Consider the following 24535-nt stretch of genomic DNA (forward strand, 5'->3'; position numbering starts at 1 on the left):
TAGTTTCTTTTTCTGAATAGGCACTTAAAAGCAAGTTAATTATGCATCAATAGCGCCAATTTAGACAATAGCTTTTCATTTAAACACAACAAATACAAATCAGCAAAAGTACACTTTAAAACGTTTTGTTTCGGTCATCATAATGTATATAAATATTTTTTAGCAAACACTTGTCATCGCACAAGACAACATTCCCTTGCAACAACCAGCACCGGTTACCTTTATGCAAACCATTATCAGTAGTAGTCAGTGACTGTAGTAATAATTAGTTGCTTCCAGTATTACAGATTTAGGTTTTGCTGTTCTTCAAATTTTTAAGATGATTTTGATAAATATTAAAGGATTACATCTGATCCTTAACCATATTAATTAGCTATTTTATTAGCGAAAATATGCAAAAGAATCACAAATGCCTGCTAATTTCCTGCTAATGTATTTTCTGCCAAAATAGTTGGAAATATTTAAAATGAACATATTTATAAAGCATATTCTTCATCTTAACAATATAATAATAATTATATAGTAATAATGATACTAATAATAATAATAATAATAATAGTGAACTATTTCAGAGGTTTTATAACGTCAATGTCACAAACGCATAAAGTTTAACTAATATGTTCGCAGAAAGTCAAAGTCAGAAGTTTTGTGACTCATTACACATCTCAATTGCCATGCGTGCATTAGCCTTTCATCTTGAATGCATCTGACCCTCTGATTCCGACATTAAGAATAGTTTATCTAATTTCAAGAAGCTGGCTTTCAAATTTTTTGGACAAAAAAAATAAGAGAACACTGAATACGGAAATTATCTCAATCATCCCCTCTTCTCTGTGTTCTTTATAGTAAGGCCGATGTCATCAATCATGGATACAACCGCCGGTGGGAGGCCACGATGTGCAGATATTTTTTAAACGTGATGAATGAATGCCAAAGAAAATAGGTGATTCTCTAGCGAACATGTAACGAATGGTCACTTAATAAACATTATTTATTTTCGGTAGAGAAAACTATATAAATTCTATATTTCTTTTGAGCTAACTTCATACGACAGCTTTTTGATTGGACGTCATACTTTATTCGTTAGTTTGTGCCTTCCATTCGATAGATTTAAACAAGGTCACTGTCATCAACTCCTTCAATGCTTTAGACAAAATCAATTATTTCTGCGTGTCATATTAAGAAGTGGACCCCCTTGTGTCCCATCTTATGTTAACCGTCCTAAACATGGTCAAGCATACACACCTTTTAACAGAATGTTGGTACATGTGATAAAATGAGCTTTCAAGTAGGATACAGTCCAGCATTACCATTGGAAACAGATCGATAGTATTTTACAAAAAACGTTCTTCATTTTAATTTCGTTAAATATTCTTAGTCATTCTAATAGAATTGTGTTTATTGCAGTTGGCTTGGCCTTTGAAATTTTAGATTGACGAAGATAGGGACTCTATTAATCTTCCAAATGTTAACATGCACAGAAAAGGATTGATTAATGGGTGGAATGTCAAAGTCATTGCCCAAGAAAGTCATAAGTTGCAGTCTGTTCGGGGGAAAGGGTAAAGTTAAAGATCAACCAAATCACTTAGTGATGATGTACTACTTTATATGGTAACAAGTAGAGAGTCACGGATATTTGTTTCGTTATTGTGAGCAAAAGGTTTTGTTATACGCGCTATATAGCGTATATAATAATAATTATATATAATAATAAACGTGATTGGTTAAAATGGCACACGCAGGTATGTTATTGAATAACCTTCACGCCACAACAGTCACTTTTAAATGGCTCATGGGGGGAAAACTGGCATTTGTCCCGTATGAATGAATTAAGGAACGAATGTATTAATAAATGAATGAACGGCTTTTCGGGTAGTTTCTAGTTAGTCAAAATGTTGTTTATTTTTTAATTACTAAGTTTATACATCATAGTTATACCATAATAATTATACCATAATACTGTTTAACATTAATAAGCTAATACTCCCCACAAGAAACTTGAAAAGAAACTGTTTTGGGTTAATTATCGCGTTTCCTTTGATTAATGTTAGTTTCTTATTTAATCAATTAAATCGAATTAATATACTCTTAATTACTCAAATATGCTCTTGTGAATTAGTTAGTTTTTTTTTTAGTAATTTTACGACTCAAAATACTACACTTCGCGGTCTAACATGGAAAAATGTGGTTGGAAAGAGTTGTTTGTTAGTCCAACCGTGGTAGGACTTTCCAGAAGAGTCACAATGAAGACCTACATGAAAAAAGGCTGGGAAAAGTAGCCCCAGGGTCTATGTGTGTGCTATAGCAAAAATGTAACAAGCAAAATTGATGTTTATACTGTATGTCCTATAGACAAACTTGTGAAAAGTCACGAAATTCGTATGGGAAATAATAGAAATGACGCGATTAAAATAAAAACAAATCTTAAACAAATTAAATGTTGTCTCAGTGGTTATTAAATAACAGCCTACAATTTTTACCTCTGTGTATTTCCATGTTTAGTCTTCCGTGATGATTGTTAGTTTAGACTGGATTGCTATCATAAATCTCCTATTGTCCCAAAGCCTGGATTATGTTACTCTATTAACAGTTATTATTTACAGTTTAAAAGGATCAACTGATAAACCATAACTATTATCTGACAGTGTTTCCAATGGAATTGGCGCTATTAAACTGCTTTGCAAGTTAACACCTTTCAAAGGTTGACTGGTCTTGTAACTTTAGTCCCAAGTAATGAGGACTTTAGTAGGTTAACGATGGGTGTTTGGGGGCCAGTTCGGGACTTAAAGGGACAAAACCAACAATATATACGATCGTTTTAATAATTGATCACATGAGCAACTCTCGGTTATTTCACCTGGTCTTCATTACATTCCAGTCTAATTAACATTAATTTTAAATCAATTCAACTGTTTTCATCGCATATTTTAAAAGAATGAACGAGGTTAATTGCATAAAATGATGCACGGGAATAAAAACGGCTGTTGAGTTTGTTGTGGAGGTCGGTTTGGAAAAGTTATTTTTGTTGTAGTTTGTAAACTTTGAATTACCAATTTCTCTTGACATTTGCCCATTGTAGTACCAATATGGTTTTTAATGAAACGTTTCATATAGCCTTTCAGTTTACAAGTAGGCCTAGTCTGTTTTTTACGTTCTTCTAACTCGGCCATATATATACATTCTATTCTGTTCTGCTCTGTTCAACATCTTGATATGCGTCGCACATATAAAGAATTGAATCAAACTTTCCATAACAGTTCCAAGGTTATCTTAATGCGGTTTCTTGTATCTCCAGGGTAAAAGCACATTTAATCATTTATATAGGGACGTAGCTCCCCCTGCTGTTTATTTTTCCTAGTACATAGAAGAGCTCCCTTACGAACCATAGTTTTATCGAGGTTATAGTAAATGTGTGGTAACAAAAGTATTAGCGTACAATTTGTAAAACCATGGTTTTACCCCAACAATTGTTAGTGTAGTTAAACCGTGGTTACTGCAGCAAACGCATGGTTAATGTGTGGTTAGCGTGGTTTAACTAGCATGTTGTTTTGTTTTTATTCGCAGTAAAACCATGGTTAATTTTAATAAGGGAGGAGAGACTATGCCCGAATGCTGTGCAGGAAGAAGTGAATAAAAAAGCGATCCTTTAACGCACTGTCATTTTTATAATTTTTGTGAACTTTTTAGGGCTGTATATTTATTTCAGTGTAAAACTACTGCAGGTTATATAGTATATAACAAAATACAGAGTATTGTTTTGAATATGTTAACCATCAAAAACATGTAAAACGGCTGCCCAATGTTGTTATTTTTTAAATATCACTTTGGTAAAGTGTAAATATCTGGGTAAGATGCGTTACGGTTTAACGTCATGGACTTATACGAGTAGTCAAGGATAAAGTGGGCCGACAAATCCTCATCCTAAACGCGTTTTGTAATGTACAAAGGGGATTTGTCCTGCAGAGGGAGCCAGTAAAAACAAAACAGTGCTGTGGGCTCTTTTAGGTCTCTCCATCTACAGTACATAAGGGTAATATAGCCAATAAATACTATGCAGCCTTACATCCGCCTTATCGTTCATGCAAATGTCTGATCAGCCAATCGTAAAACCACGCAAATATGGTTAAAGGGTTCAGGGGAAAATGTCTGTGAAAACGTTAGGCTCGTAGCACATTATGTCCAGAGCATTTAGAAAAAGACATTTTTCATTCAGCGCTTAATTTTTTTTCTTTCTCATCTGTTAATTCATCAGCGTGATGGCGACGGTTTAGTATTGGCGTTTATTTAGCTCCGTTGTATTTAATTGTTAATCAAACTTTGCAATGAAATTTTGCTTTATAATACGCATGCTGCAACGTCTGGAAGCTTGTCCCTAATCAACTTTATTGAGGATATATGATTAAACGGGTAATTTTAAAATCATCACAGCTCACCAGTTGCAGTGTCATTACCGTATACGTGGCCGTAAACCTTTTGTTGGTAAGTATCAGTTTTGAGTAGTTTGTATGTAACCAAGTTTTCTTGGTTAGAGGTTGGGTAATTTTCAGTGTCACTTGAAAAAGTGCAACCTAACAGTAACCCAACATTTTAGGTTAAAATAACTTAATGCTGGGTTTGTCCATCAACCCACTAAAGTTTTCCTTATAACATAATGTCCCATAAAGAAGTGTGTTCAGGGTAATTATTTGCAAATATAACGTCAGTCCCTCAAGTTCATACCAAATAATTGACAATAATGCAAAATACTTTGGGGCCAAATGCGCTGTTAACAAACAACTTACGTTTATACTTCAATAAACTGTTTCTGCCTCACCATAAGCTACGATTTTTAAACTTTCTTAGCTAAAAATCTAACGTGGTGGTACGTGTGTTGCTTTATAAAGTGCTACATTTCACTTTATAATCGTTTGTCATTTAATCTTAATTCACAGCGTTTTATATATATTTTCAAATACATTTACACGACTATAAAATCGTATTTATTAGCATAAATATTCAGCCTAATTTTTCATTTAATTTTATATTACTGTGATTATTTTGTGAAGAACTACGAATGCAGTCATTTGTTTTTCTCTTACAATGTTTCTGTGGTTCAAGATGCAAGGAAAGGTGAAGACGTTTTTACAGAGGCGTGTGATGACATACATATTGAAACGAAGTTCACAGTGTTGCCAATATTGCGATATGCACAATTAAAGGTGGAAGCTGTACTATTCGAACTGAATAGGGGTGAATGGCCCCGAAGTGATGGAGACAACTATGATAAAGCTTCTCACCAAGATGCGTACAATTGACACGCAGTGTGATTATAGTGCAATAGATAAGCCAAATTCCGCGTTTACGTGCATAGCCAGTCCTTCTCAATCACTTATATGGCGAATCGTTTCGTGTCGTTTTATTTATTGTTTCCTCATTTGTTTTCTTTTTTTTTAAACCATTTTCGCTTGGGTTTAGGGTTAGATTTCAGATTTGTTTAAGCAGATTATTTAATATACAGGTTTCTCTATGTTTTGTATTTAATCCATGGTCGCTTGGAGTTGGAGTTGGGGTTAGAGATGAGGTTTGGGTTAGGATGTCATTTTTATAACAAAAAGTTGTTCTAACCCTAAGCCTAAGCGACAATGGTAAAAAAAAAACAGAAAACAAATGAGGAAACAATAAATAAAACGACACGAAACGATTCGCCATATAAGTGAATGGGAAGGACTAAGAGCGAGCACCATATTCACGCAAAAGCGGAATTTGGCGTATCTATTGCACGAATATCACACTGCGTGTCATTTGTAGGCTTTTTGGTAAGAATGGGTAGGATTGAAGCAGCTTGTTAATGTAAGCAGTGAGTATTGTCTTCAACAATTATTTCACCACAATCTTATTTGTACTAGCTACGTGGTCATTCCCAAAAATTAAAGTAGGCGAAATTTATTTGTTTATCTATTAGATTAATTTGTGTAAAATTATTATCAATAAGACATTATCATTTTAAAGTCACGATAAACTGTATAAAGCTATAAAGATTGGGTGTACTTTTACAATATTCCTACAGGTGACTGTTGTATGAGTCTGCACGTAGGCCTATACCTACGCTTTTCAGATGATGCTTTTAAGAGTAATTCGATCGATACAATGTTTTGGGAAGAGCGGAAAACAACCTTAAAATTACATTTTTGATGCCACGATTTTATCAAAACATTTTATATGTTGGTGTTTGAATTAAACTACCCATTCTCACCAAGATGTTAACAAATGACAAAAAAATCTTGAAGTTGTGTGGTGTGCTGAAATGCTGTACAACTAGTTTTAACAAGCCAAAATTACACACCCACACATAGGCTATACAAAGATCTGTATGTGTAACACTGGGTTCTCCTTGGGTTTAAGAAATCAAACAACAAGGGTAAATATTTGACACTGAAGAGCTCTTGGGTGCTTGAGAGTGCACAATTTTCCTACTATCAGTGGGTGTCTAATAGATTAAGGAGATACGAGAGGTCATTAGAAACTAAACTGTGTGCCTACACAAGGCTTTATTTATTCTATGAGAGTGTGTGCTTAAATTCAAAGAGCTTGGCAAACATTTAACTCACTTTATACAGGTTAGCAGCGATATGTGGATGATGTCGCACTGAAATGTTACTGATGTCAAATAACAAATTATAAAAGCTATGTTTTCAATTTTTGTAATAAATTCTGTGCATTAAATTTGTGTGATTCTTTATTATTTTTCGTTTAATATAGGACCATATAGGCTACAAATCAAACGTTGCGGTAGTTGGTTTTTAAATGTTAAAAGCTCTTATTAATCAAACTCATCAGGAGGCAATTTGTAACGAAAAGGGAGAAACCAAAAGCTTTCTAATACCGGTTGAAAACATAACCAATAATTTATTGGCGTAGGCAGCAATAGACGTGAAGCAGTAGATAGTTGTCCAGATCCCGTTTGGCCCTATTCAAAACCATGACAACAAGAAACAAGCAGGGATTTATTTGAGAAAGTTAAAGGACATTGTGCAGGGGCGTCAATCAAGCATTATTTCAGGACTGAACAAATGCAAAATCTTGACTGGAACAAATGCTTCCAACGGGTCTCGGACGCGGGGCTACATTTCCCTCTTTTGTTCCCGGTCGCTGGTTGGCATGTATTTGTGTTCCTTTTTTCGCACCGACCACCCAGGAAGACTAGACGAGAACGGATACCCACTATGTTTGGGAGCGTCTATGCAGTCATCCAGAGCGCGCATTAGAAGAGGCAGTCTCAGGCATCATCGGAACCGAGTTCCTAGGTGCACTTTGCTGGTGATGTGTGGGACTCGCTTAAGCAACAGCCTATAAAGAAAAGTTCATCTCTCCACCTATGTCTCATGAAATTTATATATGTTTTGTGTTATTTATAAGATATTAGCTATTAAAAAGTAAAAACATTTATATTTTATTGCAGCTTCAATTAATGTTTGGTTAAAATTTGGGCTTTCATTTACGTTTCAAAAGGAAACTATTTGGCCAAATGTGTTTATAGAGGTAATAAACAGGCTATGACTACGTTTCTGCAATTACAGTTTCTCCCATTACAGTTTTCTTCTCCATCAATATAGACTTATCAAGAAATATCCCGCCCATTACTGGACTTACAGGGTGTACATGCAGTAAGCATTGGTGTCAAACACCTGCAATAAACAACAAATACGCCAATAAACGAATTAGAAAAACCAACTATGGGACGCTAATGGATCACTTTGTATGCAAATATCCGATATATTATTTGAGCGGGGGGAAGAAGGGGGGTTCTTGTTGTTACTTGCCACCCAAGACGTGATTCAGCCTCAACAATTACCATTATCTGTTTCCCACTTTTTACGAATTCGGACGAATCAGTAATGATGAAGAGTGCTACCCACCATCATTGTGAAAGTTACGGCCTATTCTTTGACGGGTTCACACCTACCATTACAGGGATTTAAGTACTCGAGTCATTGAGGTACTTAGCACCCATAAGGAGGAGAGGCCTCAAAGCAGCGACAAAGTGCTGTTTATATAAACACCACGACACCAGTGTACACATTGTCACTTGAGTCGCGTCCTCCACTTGGACACATCACTTCAGCACTGCGCGACCGAGGATAGCTCTCAAAACCGAGAATCAGACCTGGATTTATCAGCAATCGAGATTTAATGATGGCTATTTCCAACAAGTTCAGTTTTACCGTAAGAAGTATTTTGGATTTGCCTGAAAATGACACCGATGGCATCGCTCACCATTCTCCAGTTGGCGCACTCTCCACCTCGACTTACTCGTCCTGGATCGAAAACGACAGAAGTCATTGCATCTGTAAGTTTTTAAAACATAATTTGTATCAGTATGGTTGGTAGGGTAATGTTTTATGTCCTTGTTGTTATTTTTCTAGCAAAATATCTGTAATAAGCCTAATCTATCAATTCATCATAGACTGGCTTTCAATTTAAATTCCATTGTCTGAATGGACCATAGCATTTGATAAACGTAAAGCACAAATAAATACAAAGATAGTCTGTAGATGACAAAGGATAATAACTTTCATCATCACCATGCTTTTTAGCGTCCGATGAGAGCAACCTTGAGGCTTCACCAGACTCCACCGGGCCTGATGTGCTCTCCGTGGATGCAGAACAGGAGAAGAGGAAGAAGCGCCGTGTGTTATTTTCCAAAGCTCAAACTTATGAGTTGGAGAGACGCTTTCGTCAGCAGCGTTACCTGTCCGCTCCTGAACGAGAACAGCTGGCGCACCTGTTGCGACTCACGCCCACTCAGGTGAAGATCTGGTTCCAAAACCACAGATATAAAATGAAGAGAGCGCGGATTGAGTGCGCTCATGACCTCAGTCAACCTCCAGTAATGCGCAGGGTTGTGGTGCCAATTTTGGTCCGAGATGGCAAACCTTACCCGAACTGCAATGTCGAAACAGAAAGGGGCAGCTGCATTCCAACAACAGTTCCATCCTCACCCTTTAGCGTTCAGAGTTTCCCATCTTTACAGCAACAGACACCCTTCGCGCTTTTCCCCACATACCAGCACTTCACCAACACAGCGGCCTCCCGTCACCACTTTTGTGTTTGGTGAGACTTTGGCATCACGCGAACTATTTCATGGACTTACGTCATGGATAATTTCAAGCTGTTTTTATTTACATATGGTGTTCGGTTTAAACCTTCAGTGTTAAGTGAATAAATGCTGTTTGCACATATTGTATGTTTTATGTACTTGTAGGGTTTTTATGAGATGCTTTTTGCAGTTTGTGTATTATTGTGTATAATTACCTAGATATATAGCATTTTTGAAATATTTTGTATTGTTCTAAACCAAACATTTTATATATTGAGAAAAAAAGTTTTATGTTTTATACAGATAAATCAGAGAATAGTATTGTGTCATTATTTTTGGTGAAATGACATCACAATAAAGTGTTAGAACCCCGAACATTTTCGTTATTTATTCTATATAACGTTACAACTATCTAACTATATATTTAAAATAAAATGTATTATTTCAGCATTTAACCTATATTTAAAAGTTCATGGTTTACACATCCCTAATATTTTAGTTCTCATATTTTAGAATATTAAAAACTCTTCTTGTAAATTTAGAAACATTTTTAATCATTTGTTTAGCATAATTCGTTCATCTTTGTGTTAATCCGTGTGATTCTTATTTCTTGTTTGTATAAAAGATCCCACATCGTCCTGAAAGGAGCATGAAAATTAACGCACAGCAAGAGATGAGTGGCTTTTGTAATGTTAAGACGTTCACTTTCACCCAACAGAGAAGACCAAATAACCAGCTTAACGAAAGAAACCTCTATATAGTAGGTAAACATTGAGGACTGAATATAAGATGCACAAAGGGTAATGAATCCCGCCAGTGTGGTTCTGAAACACTCATCAATACAGACGTTCCCTCTTAGTTTCGTTTCTGCCCATACCTTGCCTCAAGGATGTATTGTTTCAAATGCTGTGTAAATTATCTTTTTGATTTGTGTTTAAAGCATTGGTGAATAAAGAAGAAAATAAAACTTGTTCTTAACAGTGTCAGGCCCACCACAAGACATCCCACCCCCATCCACCCAGTTTGTATCATCTTTGTCACCTGGCCTTTTGTCCCCTCTCTCAGGCCATCTTGTACTACATATGGAAGGGACTGACCGGAGCGCTCTCCTCGCTACATCTTCCCTTAAACACTTTTTGTGTCGTCTTCTGAAAGGCGCATTGTGTGGCTCCCAAAAGGACCTAGACAAAATCCGCAGCGTCTCAATTCTCGTGATGTTTAATCAGTCCCGGGCTGACAAATTTATGGGCTTTAACAGGACAATGGAGTTACTGGGTTCTGGGAGTGACAAAGAGTTTTAGAGGTCTCCGATAGTTTATGGTGAAGCTTCTCCAAAACGACAACTTATGATATAGTTTTAAACGCATCGATTTCTATTCATATATGCACATTAGATAAAAAAATATTTTGTTGAAGCATCTAAATTTTACTTGTTTAATTTTTGGGTGAATAAGTCCAACACTTACAGACTTACAGCCAAAGATCTCATTTCACAGGGATAGACCAAATCTAGAAGAACTGTGGCTTCAAACTCAAAAGTGTCATCTCCAAGATAAATCTGAAAACGGATGTGCTGTGAACTGTTTTAGGCACTTGTGAGAAAATGCTGTAAAATAAAGACGGTTTCAAAAAATAATAATTCCATAGATGTTACTTATCAATTACCTGCTATTAAGCAATTAAATCAGTAGGCTATGTATGATTATGTATGTCCTCTGTAAACGTATCTAAATTTAACTTCAATATTGGTAAAGCGTCAAAGTTGTGCAAGAATTATGTGCATCGATGAAACACCAATACACTAATCCACAATCCACTGATGAGAAAATAAAATTATATACAGCGCCAGGGATTCTGAATGCTTAGCAAATAGGATGGCAGCATGTAGAGATGTTTTTTTCGAGATATGCCACCCTAACTCAAGGCATTTAGTGCTATAGTCACAAAATATTTGTTTTATTTATTCGTGGACACGATTTTCCTCATTTTTCATGTCATTGCGATTGTCTTTTTTGTGTCAGCACGAAGTTCTACATATTGTTTTTAGAGCTATGTTCTTCACCTAGTTAGCTAAAGTTATTATTGTTATGTCAGCCTGTCAAATAAAACCTTAAAATATGATTAGGTTGAGTACCAGGGAATTTTATGCACTTTCATGAACAAATTCGTGACAAAAGTAAAAACATGTATAGCCTTAAATTTGTAAGCTATCATCAAATTGACAGTACAATTTTAATAGTAATTTTGCGATGAATTATACTTGTTTTGATAAAGTTATAGGAATGTAAAGACATGACTTGGGTAATTTATCACAATGTGAATGTGACGTCCACAACTCTGACTGTTGAGCTGTGAGCTCTGGGCCACTCTGCCACCTCGAGGTTAACAAACATCTTCCTAAGGTGGTGCATGCTTAATGCTGTCCGCTAGATGTCATAAGAGCACCGTCTAATGTCCTAAGTCTGAGGTTTGGTTAAGCTATGTAGGCTACTGTTAATATTTAGTGCGCCGAATCAGCCTTAACATTAACTCTCCAACGCTCTATAAAAAATGATTAATCAAAATCATATGCAGAGAAGTCAAAACTGAATATGAACAATATAGCCTATATCGTGCGTGTGTGTGTTGTGTGTACCGCTGTAACACAATTAGAAAAGATATTAGGAACAAGAGAAAGCGTACTAATTACTGTTAATTGAGCATGATAGCCGTGCTCCAGCAAAGAGGAGCGGGCCTGATTAAGATAATTAAGAGAGCCTTTTGTAAACTAGATCGAGTATGCTGAACACCTCTAAAGCGCTGGACACCCCATAGTTATGACTGTAGGCTAATTGTTTTAATTGCATGCGCGATTATTACCACTGGTGCACAAACTGCACCCACCTGTGCAAACGTCAAACTAAGACATTTATAATTGACATGGTTAGTTGTCTATCATCACGATTTTTTAACTTAAAGCTAAAGGTAAACTATATTAATCGAATTGGATTTAAATCAGAGCACTTTCAAGGACATGAAGGCTACATTTTATTTGAGAATTAATTCTGTGTTCTCAAAATGTTAAGTTGGCAAACTAAACCTCTTACCTATTCGATGCTGTTGTTCGAATGTCCACCACCAGAAGGCGCTGTTTCCGTGTCGACAGATACCTGTGTTCTCAAATATCAGCACAGCTGGTGATGTCAAATTATAATTGAAACGTTCCATAAAACTGCAAATTAATAAATACAAAAAATAAGAAGACAACAACGAGAATTGACCTTCTAAATTACGTTCTATAATGTCCTTTTATTTAGAAAGAAATTTAGCTGTCAAAAAATCTAGATGACAGATTAGTGTTTATTTTTTTATTTTTGTTATTGGTTAAAGCATTGTATTTTAAATTTATGATTTAAAAAATATTTCTTAAAAATTTGATACACGTAGGCTACGTCCAAATGTATGTGACTGGTTTAATGAACGATGAAATCTGTTTTGCATTTTGGGTTATGAGACGCTGTAGAGAAATCCTAGTTATCAACTCATCTTCAGTAAAAATGAAAGCAGAGATTATACATAGAAATAGGCCTATCACATTAACTTTAATAAATCCATTCATTTACATTTTGAAAGAAGTTTAAAATTATATTAAAATCACACTGAATAATTACACATACATTTAAATCATAAATGTATTTTTATACTCCATTATTGCTGATTATCTGATTAATGCTACCTCCAAATCTGAAATTATTAAAAAAAAATATTTGTGGCTGAATGTTGCAGCGCTTAGAGAAGAAGACACTGAAGGAGACTGGTTTAGAAATTTTATTATAAACGGTCTTTTTCTTTGTTTGCCCACAGTCCATTTTAATCTTAGTGTCCTCAGATATTATTATTATTGTCATTATTGTCATCAGCAGCTGCATTGTCTTGAGGAGATTAATTGAATCATATGCGTTGTTCAACAAATAGCTTATACAATTTTTTAATTATTATTATTATTATTATTAAAAGGGTAAAAAATAGTTCTAAAATAATTTTAGAAAAAATCTTATTTGTTGAGTTTGTAAATTCCATTAGTCGAGTCCTGTTTTTCATCTGTAAAAAGATTCAGGGCGTCAAATCGATGCGCACTGGCGAGATCATCTAACGTACGCGGAGGTACTTCAGGACTTGAGGTTATTTCAGTGTCGTTAACTTTACCTGAGAGGCTCTCTTCTTCATGAGTTCATTTCCTCAGCACCGCGTGTCTGAGCGGAGTGGATAGGAATTTAGACGACACGCTGCCTATTTCCAATAATATCAAGAAAAGGGCTTAATCATTTACTTGGCCTCTTAACAAGCGCGTATGTATTTATTTATTTGTCAGTCGGTGTTCCTGAGTCGTGGCAAGGGCCCTTTGCATGTTTGAGTACGGTGGAGCATAATACAAACACGCCTGCAATCACCAGAAGCCTCTTGTGGCCATTAAAAGTCAGTAGTTCAACTCGAGCTTTTTTCACGAACTGAGTGGTTCTCTAAAAGTCTGAAGTCCGCATATGCACTCATATCAAGGGGCCCTTACAAACATCACTCCAACTGTCAATATTTCATCCTTTGTGTTCACCGACGTTCTTGCAGTCATCACCACCGCAAACAACACGCGCATGTTGAAAATGCACTATACGGACCAATGAAATTTACGCACAAGTGTTGTTACATGTGTAAATGTTTCGGGGTTGGGGGATGGCATGGGTAGTTTAAGACCGCGTAATAGAAATTGTGCGTGGGTGCATGGATGATAGCGCTGCTTTGTATTGTTGCCCTGGCTGCTGATGCCCCGCCTCTGATGGAAGCCTTAAACCTGGCACCAAGCTAAAACAAACGAAAGTCAGCTTCGAGCTCCCACTCAAACCAATTAAGGCGGACTCCAGTGCACACTCATACGTTTCCATCCCGCTGCAGCGACACTGAAACAACAGGAACAGAGAAGCTGGCCAAAAAAAGAAGGAAAGATTGCCTTGCCTTCTAATTTCTCCCTTTCCAACACAGAACAATGTCGATGAGCCCTAAACATACGACTCCTTTTTCTGTATCCGATATCTTAAGTCCTCTTGAGGAGAGCTACAAAAAAGTGAGTATGGAGGGGAACAACTTGGGGGCTCCTCTTGCTTCTTACAGACAACCTCAAGTCACGCAAGCGGCGATGCAGCAGCACCACATGGGCCACAATGGAACAGTACCCGCTGCCTACCACATGACTGCAGCTGGAGTTTCCCAGCTGTCACATTCAGCAATGGGGGGCTACTGTAACGGGAATTTGGGTAACATGAGCGACCTGCCGGCCTATCAAGACGGCATGAGAGGCAGCACGACGGCCACCAGCTGGTACGGAACGAATCCGGACCCGCGCTTCTCCACAAGTACGTGAGACTGATCGTACTCTTTATTATTAGAATTAAAAAATTCTTATTAAAATGCTTGCAACATTATAATTAGAAATGTGTTTATTAGAAATCTTTGGCTTGTGTGGAATAAATACTATTTAAATGACATATCTGAATTATGACATAATTGTGTTTTAAAGTGTTATAGGTTAATCACACATTATAAAACTATACATGTAAATATTGCTCTCAGTCCATAATTTTAAACGTGTCAGGTAAACAAAACCGATTCTGTCAATTAGCATACTTTCAACAATACACTCCCACTGTATGACCAAAACTTAATTCAAGTCATACAAGATTCATATTTCGTTAATGCGTAACCGTGGGCATTAAACACATTCGCTCATTTAATAGATAGAAATATTGAAATTTGGGTTTTTTTTTGTTAAAATGCAAAGCTAAATATGATTATTTTTCTTGCAGTCTCTCGTTTCATGGGTTCCTCGTCTGGTATGAATATGGGGAGTATGAGCACTCTTAGTTCATTGGCGGATGTTGGTAAAAGTATGGGTCCGTTGACCAGCACACCTCGAAGGAAGAGGCGCGTTCTCTTCTCTCAGGCGCAGGTGTACGAGCTTGAGCGACGATTCAAGCAGCAGAAGTATCTCTCTGCACCGGAAAGGGAGCACCTGGCGAGTATGATTCACTTGACTCCAACTCAAGTTAAAATTTGGTTTCAAAACCACCGGTATAAAATGAAAAGGCAGGCCAAGGACAAAGTGTCCCAGCAGCAAATGCAACAAGACAGTGGTTCCTGTCAGCAGCAGCAGCAGTCTCCACGGCGGGTGGCCGTGCCAGTGTTGGTGAAGGACGGAAAGCCATGCCAAGGCGGCAACCATACTCCCAACACTGGCATACAAAACCACCATCACCAAGGGGGAAACGTCATGATTATGTCCAATAGCAGTTCTACAATGGGTCAGCATCAAAGTCAGCAGGTAGGCAGTGCGGGACAGTCGCCAGATCTGGGTCAACACACCGCAAGCCCCCCATCTCTCCAAACCCAAGTATCCGGCCTGTCACACCTGAACTCTTCCGGTTCCGAATATGGAGCTGCCTTACCTTGCTCCGCTCTGCTTTATGGTAGGACTTGGTGACAACGGAACAGACAATAACATTATAACAGAATAATATACGGATCCAGATAATCTGTATATTGTACTAAAAAAAAAAAACGAATTTTGACCATACGAACAGTGATGCGCACTGAAATCATTGTCTCCTTTATGGAGGGAGAAGTAAAAAGGCTGCAAGCAACACGAGGATTGCCAAATGACAAAGGTATCAAATCTTTTATTATGAGGACGAGCGCCAAACACCATTAAGAAGATGGAATTATTTATATACGCTAGATAATAAAAGGAGACTGATAAACACTAAATTACATTTTTTTTTCTGTTGGATTAAAAATGTTTCGTTCAACAATGAAGACGTCTCCAGAGTTAGACCGATAAATAACACTGATTTCTTATAGAATTCACTGTAAGACGTAGCCTGTATATTTCTGTAAAAGAGTTGGAGTGAATGCATAGTTTTTAGCGATATGTATATTGTACAAAATTTTTATCGATATTAAGGGTCACATGTTTTTTTTTTTCAGTTCCATTGTTATTTGTATGTTTAATTTACTTGTAACTTATATAGATATTTGACTTCAAAGCATTCCTACAATCATATTAATAAATTATGACAATAACAAGAAAAATAATTACACGTTTATTGTAATTTTGGGTGCAAGAATCAACCTCTCGGCGATGCTAGAAGTCGAACCTGACCAATAAAACAGTTGTTTCAAGTGTAATAAAATGAAAGCTAGTTTAAAAAGCAACAAAGCAAGCGTTCACACAATTAGCATTTACATTTGTAATAGCTTTTCCAATTTTAAAACGTTTTGTTTCAATTACAATCGACGTTTTTATGTACTGTTTGTACTAGATAATCCCTCATTGCGACAATGTGGAACAGGTTTCCTGAAGTCTTTTTGCAAAGTAAGAATGCACAAAGATATGTTGTTTCTGTGCGGTTCAACATCCATGCACTCATAGTCTTATAGTAGCCCAATTGTGACGGTGTTTTTTGCGTTATAAATGTTGTGCCGTGCCTAAACATGGTTATAAAATTGACACAAACACCCCAGACCCATTGCATGGTGAACCACTGCTTTGTGCAATTTAATTGCTTTGCTGGGCCAAATGTCACAAAGCCAAATCAAACAAATTACTGTTTTCGTTCCCAAGTTAATTGTATTTAGTGAAAAATAATTAATTGTCTTATTTGTCATTTTCTATCTTTTTACCAAGATTTAAAAAGGTCTCTTTCAGGAGCGTTTTCATTGTAAATGAGTCAGTGTAGGTGAGGTCTCCACTCCTTTAAAGAAACTCACATCAAACAAACGCTCATAAAAACTAGCTTATCAATCACATCGCTATACAAACAACAGTATTTTCCTAAATAACTTTGCAAGACGAAATAAACGCACTTATCAGAGCACCATCCATCAATGCCGTGTTTGTGAAGATCAGAGGTAAAATCAAACGCCCCTCGTGTTTACGTATTGATAAAAGTTCGTAAACATCAGTGATGGGTGAGGAACGATTGACTGTTGGCATATTTGAAAGTGTGTAGTCTCTGTATTTGTGCGGCTTTCAAGAACAGGTTAAAGTGCATGTTATATTTAAGAGAGGATAAACGTTATGCAAAAAGGAGACACTTTAATCTAATTTGACAATGACACCGAAGTTTTCCATTACATTTTTTGGTAAAGCACCCAAAAGAAATTCAGACAGTATAATAAATTAGCCTACAAATAAAATGAATAAAATATAAATAAATAAAAAACGTTTAGAATAATCATTTATTGACAAATTAAACTTTGTTTGCTTTTTCTTTCTTCCTTTGTTTATTTCTTTGGTTTATCTCTTTATAATGTCCTCATTATTTATCACTTGTCAAATCACAATTTATTGTTGTTCTGAACTTGGCTACACTTTATCCCTTTCGATGAATATTTTGGTAATGGTTATGAACTCAGTTACTATTTACGTGACATGCATTAATATTGCCAAACTGCTTTTGCGTTTGAAAATAATCGAGGATTGTGTCATCAAACAATACTTTTTCACGTTCATTTTTCCTATAATATGCACTAGTTTCAACTATGTTGTTTTATGAAGTATTTGAATAACTCCATGATTAAATTGATTTTGTCAACTAAACAATCGACATTATTATTGCAACTTTTATAAATTGATTAAAAAATATTTTTTCGTTAGAAATCCACAAACTACCCTTGTTAAATTTAGAAAGCATGTTTACTAGTTCGGAAAATAATATTTTAGGACAGGAATGTCATCTGGGACTGCGATTAAAATTAGAGCTGCGTATTGTTGGCTCACTATGTGTAGCTAAAGATTTTTGATTGACAGACCAGCGCTAGAATTTATTATTGGCTATTTTATTAATTATTACCCTCGGTTATTTCAGGCAATATTTTCAAACATTGTTGTGGCGAATGTAACTATAATTAACTTGACGTGAAACAAAAAATATATAGCTGGGCCATGACTCCGCTCTATTGTTTATCGTCTCTTATCAGTTCTTTTCATTTCACATTTACATTTTATACATTTTAGACGTTTTTAATCCAAGGCAATTTACAGTATATTCAAGGCAATGGTAGCCCTACATTTGACATGTGTGTTCTCTTTAAATCGAATCTGGAACTTTTGCTCTATTAATGGAGCTACGGGAACATATACTTCTTTAATAGCAAATAAAACCCTTTATGTAGCTAGTAAACCTTCAACTGATGAAGGTATTTATTTGAAGCTCTCGCGCCAGTAACCGGGCACTGGGCGTGCGTTTTAATGACTCACTGATTGTAATGATGCTCTTCTTTTCTGTGAAGGGTCGTTAAATCAACAGATCATTTTGTCGATTATGTCCGAAATTATACTGCCGAAGGTCTTATATATGCTACCTTTACCTGCATTGATACTTAATGTAAATTCCACCTGAAATTCTTATATCTATATCTTGCATATCAGTTTTGAAAAAGACTGAAATAACAGGGGCTATTAGACGAGATGATAGAGTTGTCTGTGGACATTTTCTATTTGTTTTCTATTTTTACTTTTAAAAGTGAAAAATAACATATGTTTTTTAACATTTATTTTAAGGAATAATATTTGTTTCTCGGGACCATTTTCTCATGGCATTAGTTACTTTTTGTTATTAATGGTGATAATAATGGGATTAATTACACGAGATGAAAAAGCTTAAAGCAGACCTACAGGTCCTCATTATTTGTGCATGTCACTGTAAAGTTAATAGGCAGCAATATTTCTAATAAAAAAAAAAGTAATATTTCTGCTAGAGTTTAACCTCTAAACGTGCGCAATTCTTTTCGCAAGGCTGATTAAATTGATTAACCCACATACATAAAATCAAATCTGTTCATTTTATTGACAATTTAGATTTTCCCTTTTATCCATTGTGCAAATTCAATCATTTTCTACAGCTATCTAGCAGCGCCGAAAGAGTCTATTAGGTTTTACAGGGATTCGTTTTGTTAGAGCTCCACTGAAAGACTCCAGATTACATTAACATGTCTGAGGCTCGGTGTGTGGTCTTTGTGTGGAGCTTGTCGCTGTTGAAAATGACTTGTTGGAAGCGTGTATGCTCTCATCACTTTCTCCCAACACACGTTGCACAACTGCTGACTGTCTTGGCGGCTTTTGGGTGCAAAGGTCGCAGTCACCTCCCCGCAATTAGACCCTAATTTCAACACAATCATATCAGAGTTAGGCTATCTGGGGTTCGTTCCCAGTTTCACTCTACAGTGTAGATCAGGGAAGAACCCACAGGGTTGATTCACACTACATTTATAATTTTGAAAGATAATAAGGTTTACTGACAACCATAGGTTCACTGGTAATCATATTTCACCCGTCTGTGGTAACACAGTATATAACTTTACGATTTGGCATGATTCAAATGTTTCCAAAATCAAAATATGTTTAAGATATTAAGATATTTTAAATATTAAGATATTTTAAACGCGTTGCTACATGAAAAGGGATATTAAACGCAATATATACAGATTCGTAAACACTTGGGGTTTTTTTTACATTCAGGAATGTACTTTTCTAAACAGACTTGTAAATAAGGTTGCCTGCAAGACCCGCATAACTACGCCAATGTTCGTTTAATTTACACCACTGAGTTTAAACATGCTCACAACCATAAAAGAGAAAAAAGAAATTATATGGAATACAGTCTGTAACAATATTAGAGATTTGTCCATAATTTCGTGTTTTAGTTTGTCTTGTGACATTTGTTATGCTTTGGCGCTGTCCGGGGTGCTGAAGTTTCTTTTAGCCAGTATTGACTTGTGGCCGAATGTTTGGACCCATTTTATTAAAATCATATAAATCACCTTAGGTTTTAAAAATTCTTAAAAAAAAAGAAAGAATTACATGCCCTATCTGAAAAGGTCAGACGTAAGCGGTACAGAGGCCAAATGATGCAACCTTTATAGTGAATTATAATACTATATTAATATTTTCGACATGAATATCTAAATTAGTATGAATGATTTTGACATGATGATAAGTGAGAGAGAAATCCAAGTGAAATGTGAGGTGTAGCCTATACATCATCTTCAGCGTTTAAAGTTATAACAAAAACGAAAGATGAGCACGGACTATGGTTTTCGTCTTCTTCCAACGCCTCTTATCTGAGTAAGCATTCCACAATGTGCCTGACAAATGGCACAATTACACATTAACTGCAATCACCTCCTTTAGTAGCCTAAATCTTATTGTCAACTAGTAGCAAAAATATCTTTAATTGTCCAGCATTTATCTGCTTCGCGAGGCCATTGTACTGTGCACGCACAGGAGGGTTATTTGCAAGGAGAAATACTTAGCATGCAGCGCGGAACACAAGATGCTGTAATACTTGACCTTTCAGTGTAATTGTGGCACCAGTGAAATGCAGCGCATTCAGTCCTGTCTGAATGGAGCCTTTACCAATGAACAAAAAACTGCATATTTTTACCTTTCTTTAATGTTTTTGGTTTTGTTTCTCTTCAGATAAAAGTGTTATTTTAATGGTCCAGCGTTTATACCCCACAGTTTAATTTCCATCAACTTTCGAAATATTGCTACCCAAATGCTTTTTCGTGTTAGATAGGGAACGGTAATAACGTAAGTATATATGAGGAACTCAGATGCATAAACCGCTAAACGCCACCTCCGTCAAAAATAAGATAATGATATTAACCGAATGCCTTGCTTAATTCCAACCTAGGCTATTCGGAAATAGCGATTTGTTGGCAGAATCCATTAAGAGTCTAATAAAAAAAAACAATTTACAAGAAAACGCATCAGACGCAGATGGTTTTGATATAGGCTAAATAGCCTATATTTAATATTTCAATAATACAATAACTAAAATACACGTTTTAAATGTCCTAAAAGTAATGCTTTATAGTTTCTTTTGCTGGTATTGATAGCGTTTTTTTTCTCTATGCCAGGTAAATGAAAATCAGTCTGTATCGCATGTCATGTTAACCATTACGCATTATTTAGAATGGTTTATTTTATAAGAATATATTCCGACTATGTGTGGTTAAATTCTATATGTGATGCAAGCACACGTTTGGCGAAAAGAATTCGGAAATAATAGGCGTTAAAACTAAAAATTCCTTGACTGTTAAATGTTAAGATTGTAATGTCAGAGTGCGACAGCTCGCTGGTCATGACTCAATAATGAAATCCCAAGCAGAAAAGAGGCGCTCTATCGTCTTGTACTGTACCAGCGGGAGTCCTTTGGTGATCAGCGAACCATCACTAACCGTGTTAACACTTCCTCCCCTGCTAAATAACGTGTAATCACCTCATCTCACTGCTATTTTGATCAACTTTTGTCACCTAAACACTATCTGATTACTTAAGCGTGTTGCAACAAAAACTATTTAAAACGATTGTTTAGCATAATGGATCTAAACTGGCAGTCTGCAATCACCAGCCATTCTTTTTACGATGTTTTATGTTTATTGATCTAGATAAATGTAGCTTAACTGAGCATGGTAAACATTCGACTAAGTTAATTCGATTCCGTTATTTTTATAATGATTTACCAATTGGAGACCTAAACTAACTAATATAAATGCATAGCCTGACGATAGGGTCAGAAGAGAAATATATAAAAATATTTTTATTTGAAGTAATCAACATTATGAACAACTATTTTTAATTGGACTGTTTATTCCTTATGATGAAAATTAATCGTGATTTTATTAAAGTAAACGTGTTGTAAATTGTTTGGGATTATTACCATTTGTAAAACTATGGCTTTGCCAAAGTAACCATGGTTAAACTATGTAGTTCGAAAGGGTTCAGTGGTACACTGAAGCCTACATAGTTTCACTTTAGTTCTACAGTAAATCGTTCCATAGACCTATACTGAATTAAAAAATTGTATCGCATATTTAAAACGTCAAATTGACGTATACAACAAAGTACATAACTATGAAACACATTGTCAAAGAAATCCAGTAAGCAACCTACACAAAGGAACCGATATACTAGGATTAAAAGCGGCCCACCTAGTCAGTGTGGCACACAATGAGTAGCCTATACCGCACAACTGTGAAGAATATACGCTCTATACAGGAGTGTGGTGGCTTAGACACTAAGACCTGTTGAGATGAAGGCTTTTTTTCTGCAGAACCGGAAGGAGGGATGCTATTTGCCCCTTTATAAAATATGTCATTAGGAAGAATTCATGTGACACAAAGGGACGGCAGTCAAAAATTGCCCCACCACTGTTCAGTAATTATATAGTTTGCCCAGACTGCGGGCTGTCATGCGTCGAGGCAGGTGGCAAGTCCATCATGCAAATGGCTTGGCGGTGCCGCCATAATTAGCCAGCGCGAGTCGCCCAAATTAACAATTAGCTAACATGCAATTCTCTCCGCGCGCGCGGCGGCTCGCGTTTGTGTGACCATTGTATAAGGCAGCCAATTGCACATATGGCGTATCATTTATCATTTTCTATGCTTCATTTACAATTATATGGCAAAGGAAATCAGGGTAAACGTTTGTAACGATTAGACTTTCTCTGACTGGTTGCACGGTTTCCGGGGAAAGCAAAACTAAGCAGACAGGGCCTATTTCTGTTTTACCAAAACACTGTAATCTTGCCATGTTGCGCAGGACACTACTATAATGTGTATCGGTTTATTTCACCCCAACCCTTGTTGGGAAAAAATGGACAACTCTTTGAAAATGTCCAATAAACTTGAAATGTCAAATTTTGATCCCACCATTAGTTTAAACAAACCAGCATTTTGTGTTGAAACAGCTCATAATATGTTATGTAAACCCAAAGGTTGGGTTTGTCTGTATTTTACCCAACCAGGGTTTAGTGCAATTTGTAGCCTATAATATGACAACCAATTGATCGGGAAAAACTGAGGACGAGCCCCATGCAGCGCAGCAGTTAAAAGTAATCCCGACCTAAGAGGTGCTGCTTTTTTAACCCCTCCAGTGATCTTCTTGCACCCGACAGCCTAAACGCCTCCCCAGCAGATAGCCCTAACACAGCCCACCCACCCACTTATTATTCCGGGCTGCCCTCCGACATGACACTGGAACAAAGTAGGCGTTAAGCCACATTAGAGCCGGGACACGAGTTATCAGTAACCCGTTATCAGTTAATGAAGGGAAACACATGCGGGGCGATACACAGTAGCCGATCAATAGCGCGCGGACAATGAGCGACTGCTCACAAAAAGAGAAATGCAAATCAATTAGAAACCTTGTTTGCTTCTGGTCCGCTCAGTCTATTCCCAGCAATTACATGTTCATTAAAGCTAATTTAACCGGGATGCTGCCACAGGGACAACAACAGTTGTTTGTTGCTCCATCATTTTCAAAGGCAGGGAATGACAGCCTAATGCGTTACATCTTAATAGAGACCGTCCTCAGAGATTTTCACCATTGTTTGGTTTAATCATTTTGGGAGATATAAGCAAACCCCAATTAGGTGACCTTTAAGCCGGACCACTGCTTGATTTATTTATTCTGTTGAAGAATAAGAAGAAATGCGTGCCAAAATTGAAATGCAAATATACTGAGATATCTTAAAACGAGTCCAATTCCTCTTTCTGTATATTGGATTAATGTAAATTGTTGATCAGTGACTGTACTTTATTGCTGGCATCGTTTCCACAGTTCACCAAAACAGGGAATGGAAATGGCTTACTGACTTCAAGTAATGAAGTTCTTCTGCCCCCTAAGACAACAAACACTTCAGACACCTTCAGATTCACCAGTTTGGCAGTGAACACGTGTAGGTTTGAATTAGCTCTTTCATAACGTAAGAAGATCTTTGCCAAAACGACTGCCGATTGAGGGTCGTTTGGAGTAAGCATACTTGACATGAGCTATGTATAGTGACATGCTGAAGTTTATCTGATGAATGGTAAATGAAAGGGGTTAAAGCTAAAATCATCCACATGATTGCACGGCTGTTCTTTTCAGAAAGAAAAATGTCTGCATGGGGTGGATTCATGGTGGCAACAAAATGCATTTATGAATTAGAATGACTTCAATCAGTCTGAAATAGAAAAGAGCAAAGATATCATGAATGCTTTTGTTCAGCGCATGTTGTATTTCAGACTTTTCTGTGTGTTTTTAGGCCATTTCATCTTACTACTTTGAATCACAAAACCGTAACACCTTTACATTCATTTGGTGGTGATGTTTTACAGCACTGAATTTGATTTAGTAACTGATACTGTAATTTATCATAAAATGTTAAGGGATGGATTGTAATGATGCATGAAAACAGGATTAAATGAATCCAACATTTTATGTGGAGTGTGTAGGTTAACATGTTAAATTAATTATTATTTTTCATTTATGGGTTTAAAAGCAAAATGTAAAGTTTTTTGTCATGATTACTTGATTGTTTAAAAACATTAACGCTCTATGATGTGTCTAATAAAGCACATTAATATTTTACCTAATTATTTAGT

General features: G+C 36.4%; 2 protein-coding genes across 2 annotated transcripts; both read left to right on the forward strand.

The window, feature by feature from the left end:
- Nucleotides 1-7465: 7465 nt before the first annotated feature.
- Nucleotides 7466-9384, forward strand: LOC141362604 (homeobox protein Nkx-2.8-like). The gene is made up of 2 exons (XM_073864896.1): nucleotides 7466-8326; nucleotides 8574-9384. Exons 1-2 carry the CDS (start codon nucleotides 8170-8172, stop codon nucleotides 9092-9094), a joined length of 678 nt encoding a protein of 225 aa, XP_073720997.1. The 5' UTR covers nucleotides 7466-8169; the 3' UTR covers nucleotides 9095-9384.
- A 3876-nt stretch (nucleotides 9385-13260) lies between these two features.
- LOC141362556 (thyroid transcription factor 1-like) lies at nucleotides 13261-16141 on the forward strand. The gene is made up of 2 exons (XM_073864804.1): nucleotides 13261-14460; nucleotides 14911-16141. Exons 1-2 carry the CDS (start codon nucleotides 14094-14096, stop codon nucleotides 15582-15584), a joined length of 1041 nt encoding a protein of 346 aa, XP_073720905.1. The 5' UTR covers nucleotides 13261-14093; the 3' UTR covers nucleotides 15585-16141.
- The last annotated feature ends 8394 nt before the right edge of the window (nucleotides 16142-24535 follow it).

This window comes from Misgurnus anguillicaudatus, unplaced genomic scaffold, assembly GCF_027580225.2.
Source record: "Misgurnus anguillicaudatus unplaced genomic scaffold, ASM2758022v2 HiC_scaffold_28, whole genome shotgun sequence".
Classification (NCBI taxonomy): domain Eukaryota; kingdom Metazoa; phylum Chordata; class Actinopteri; order Cypriniformes; family Cobitidae; genus Misgurnus; species Misgurnus anguillicaudatus.

Bases quoted from the DNA above. Each gene is read 5' to 3' on its own strand.
- LOC141362604 (XM_073864896.1), top strand. From the start codon at position 8,170: ATGATGGCTATTTCCAACAAGTTCAGTTTTACCGTAAGAAGTATTTTG. The intron at 8,327-8,573 runs GTAAGTTTTTAA...CATGCTTTTTAG, and splicing joins CGACAGAAGTCATTGCATCT to CGTCCGATGAGAGCAACCTT.
- LOC141362556 (XM_073864804.1), top strand. From the start codon at position 14,094: ATGTCGATGAGCCCTAAACATACGACTCCTTTTTCTGTATCCGATATC. The intron at 14,461-14,910 runs GTACGTGAGACT...TTTTTCTTGCAG, and splicing joins GGACCCGCGCTTCTCCACAA to TCTCTCGTTTCATGGGTTCC.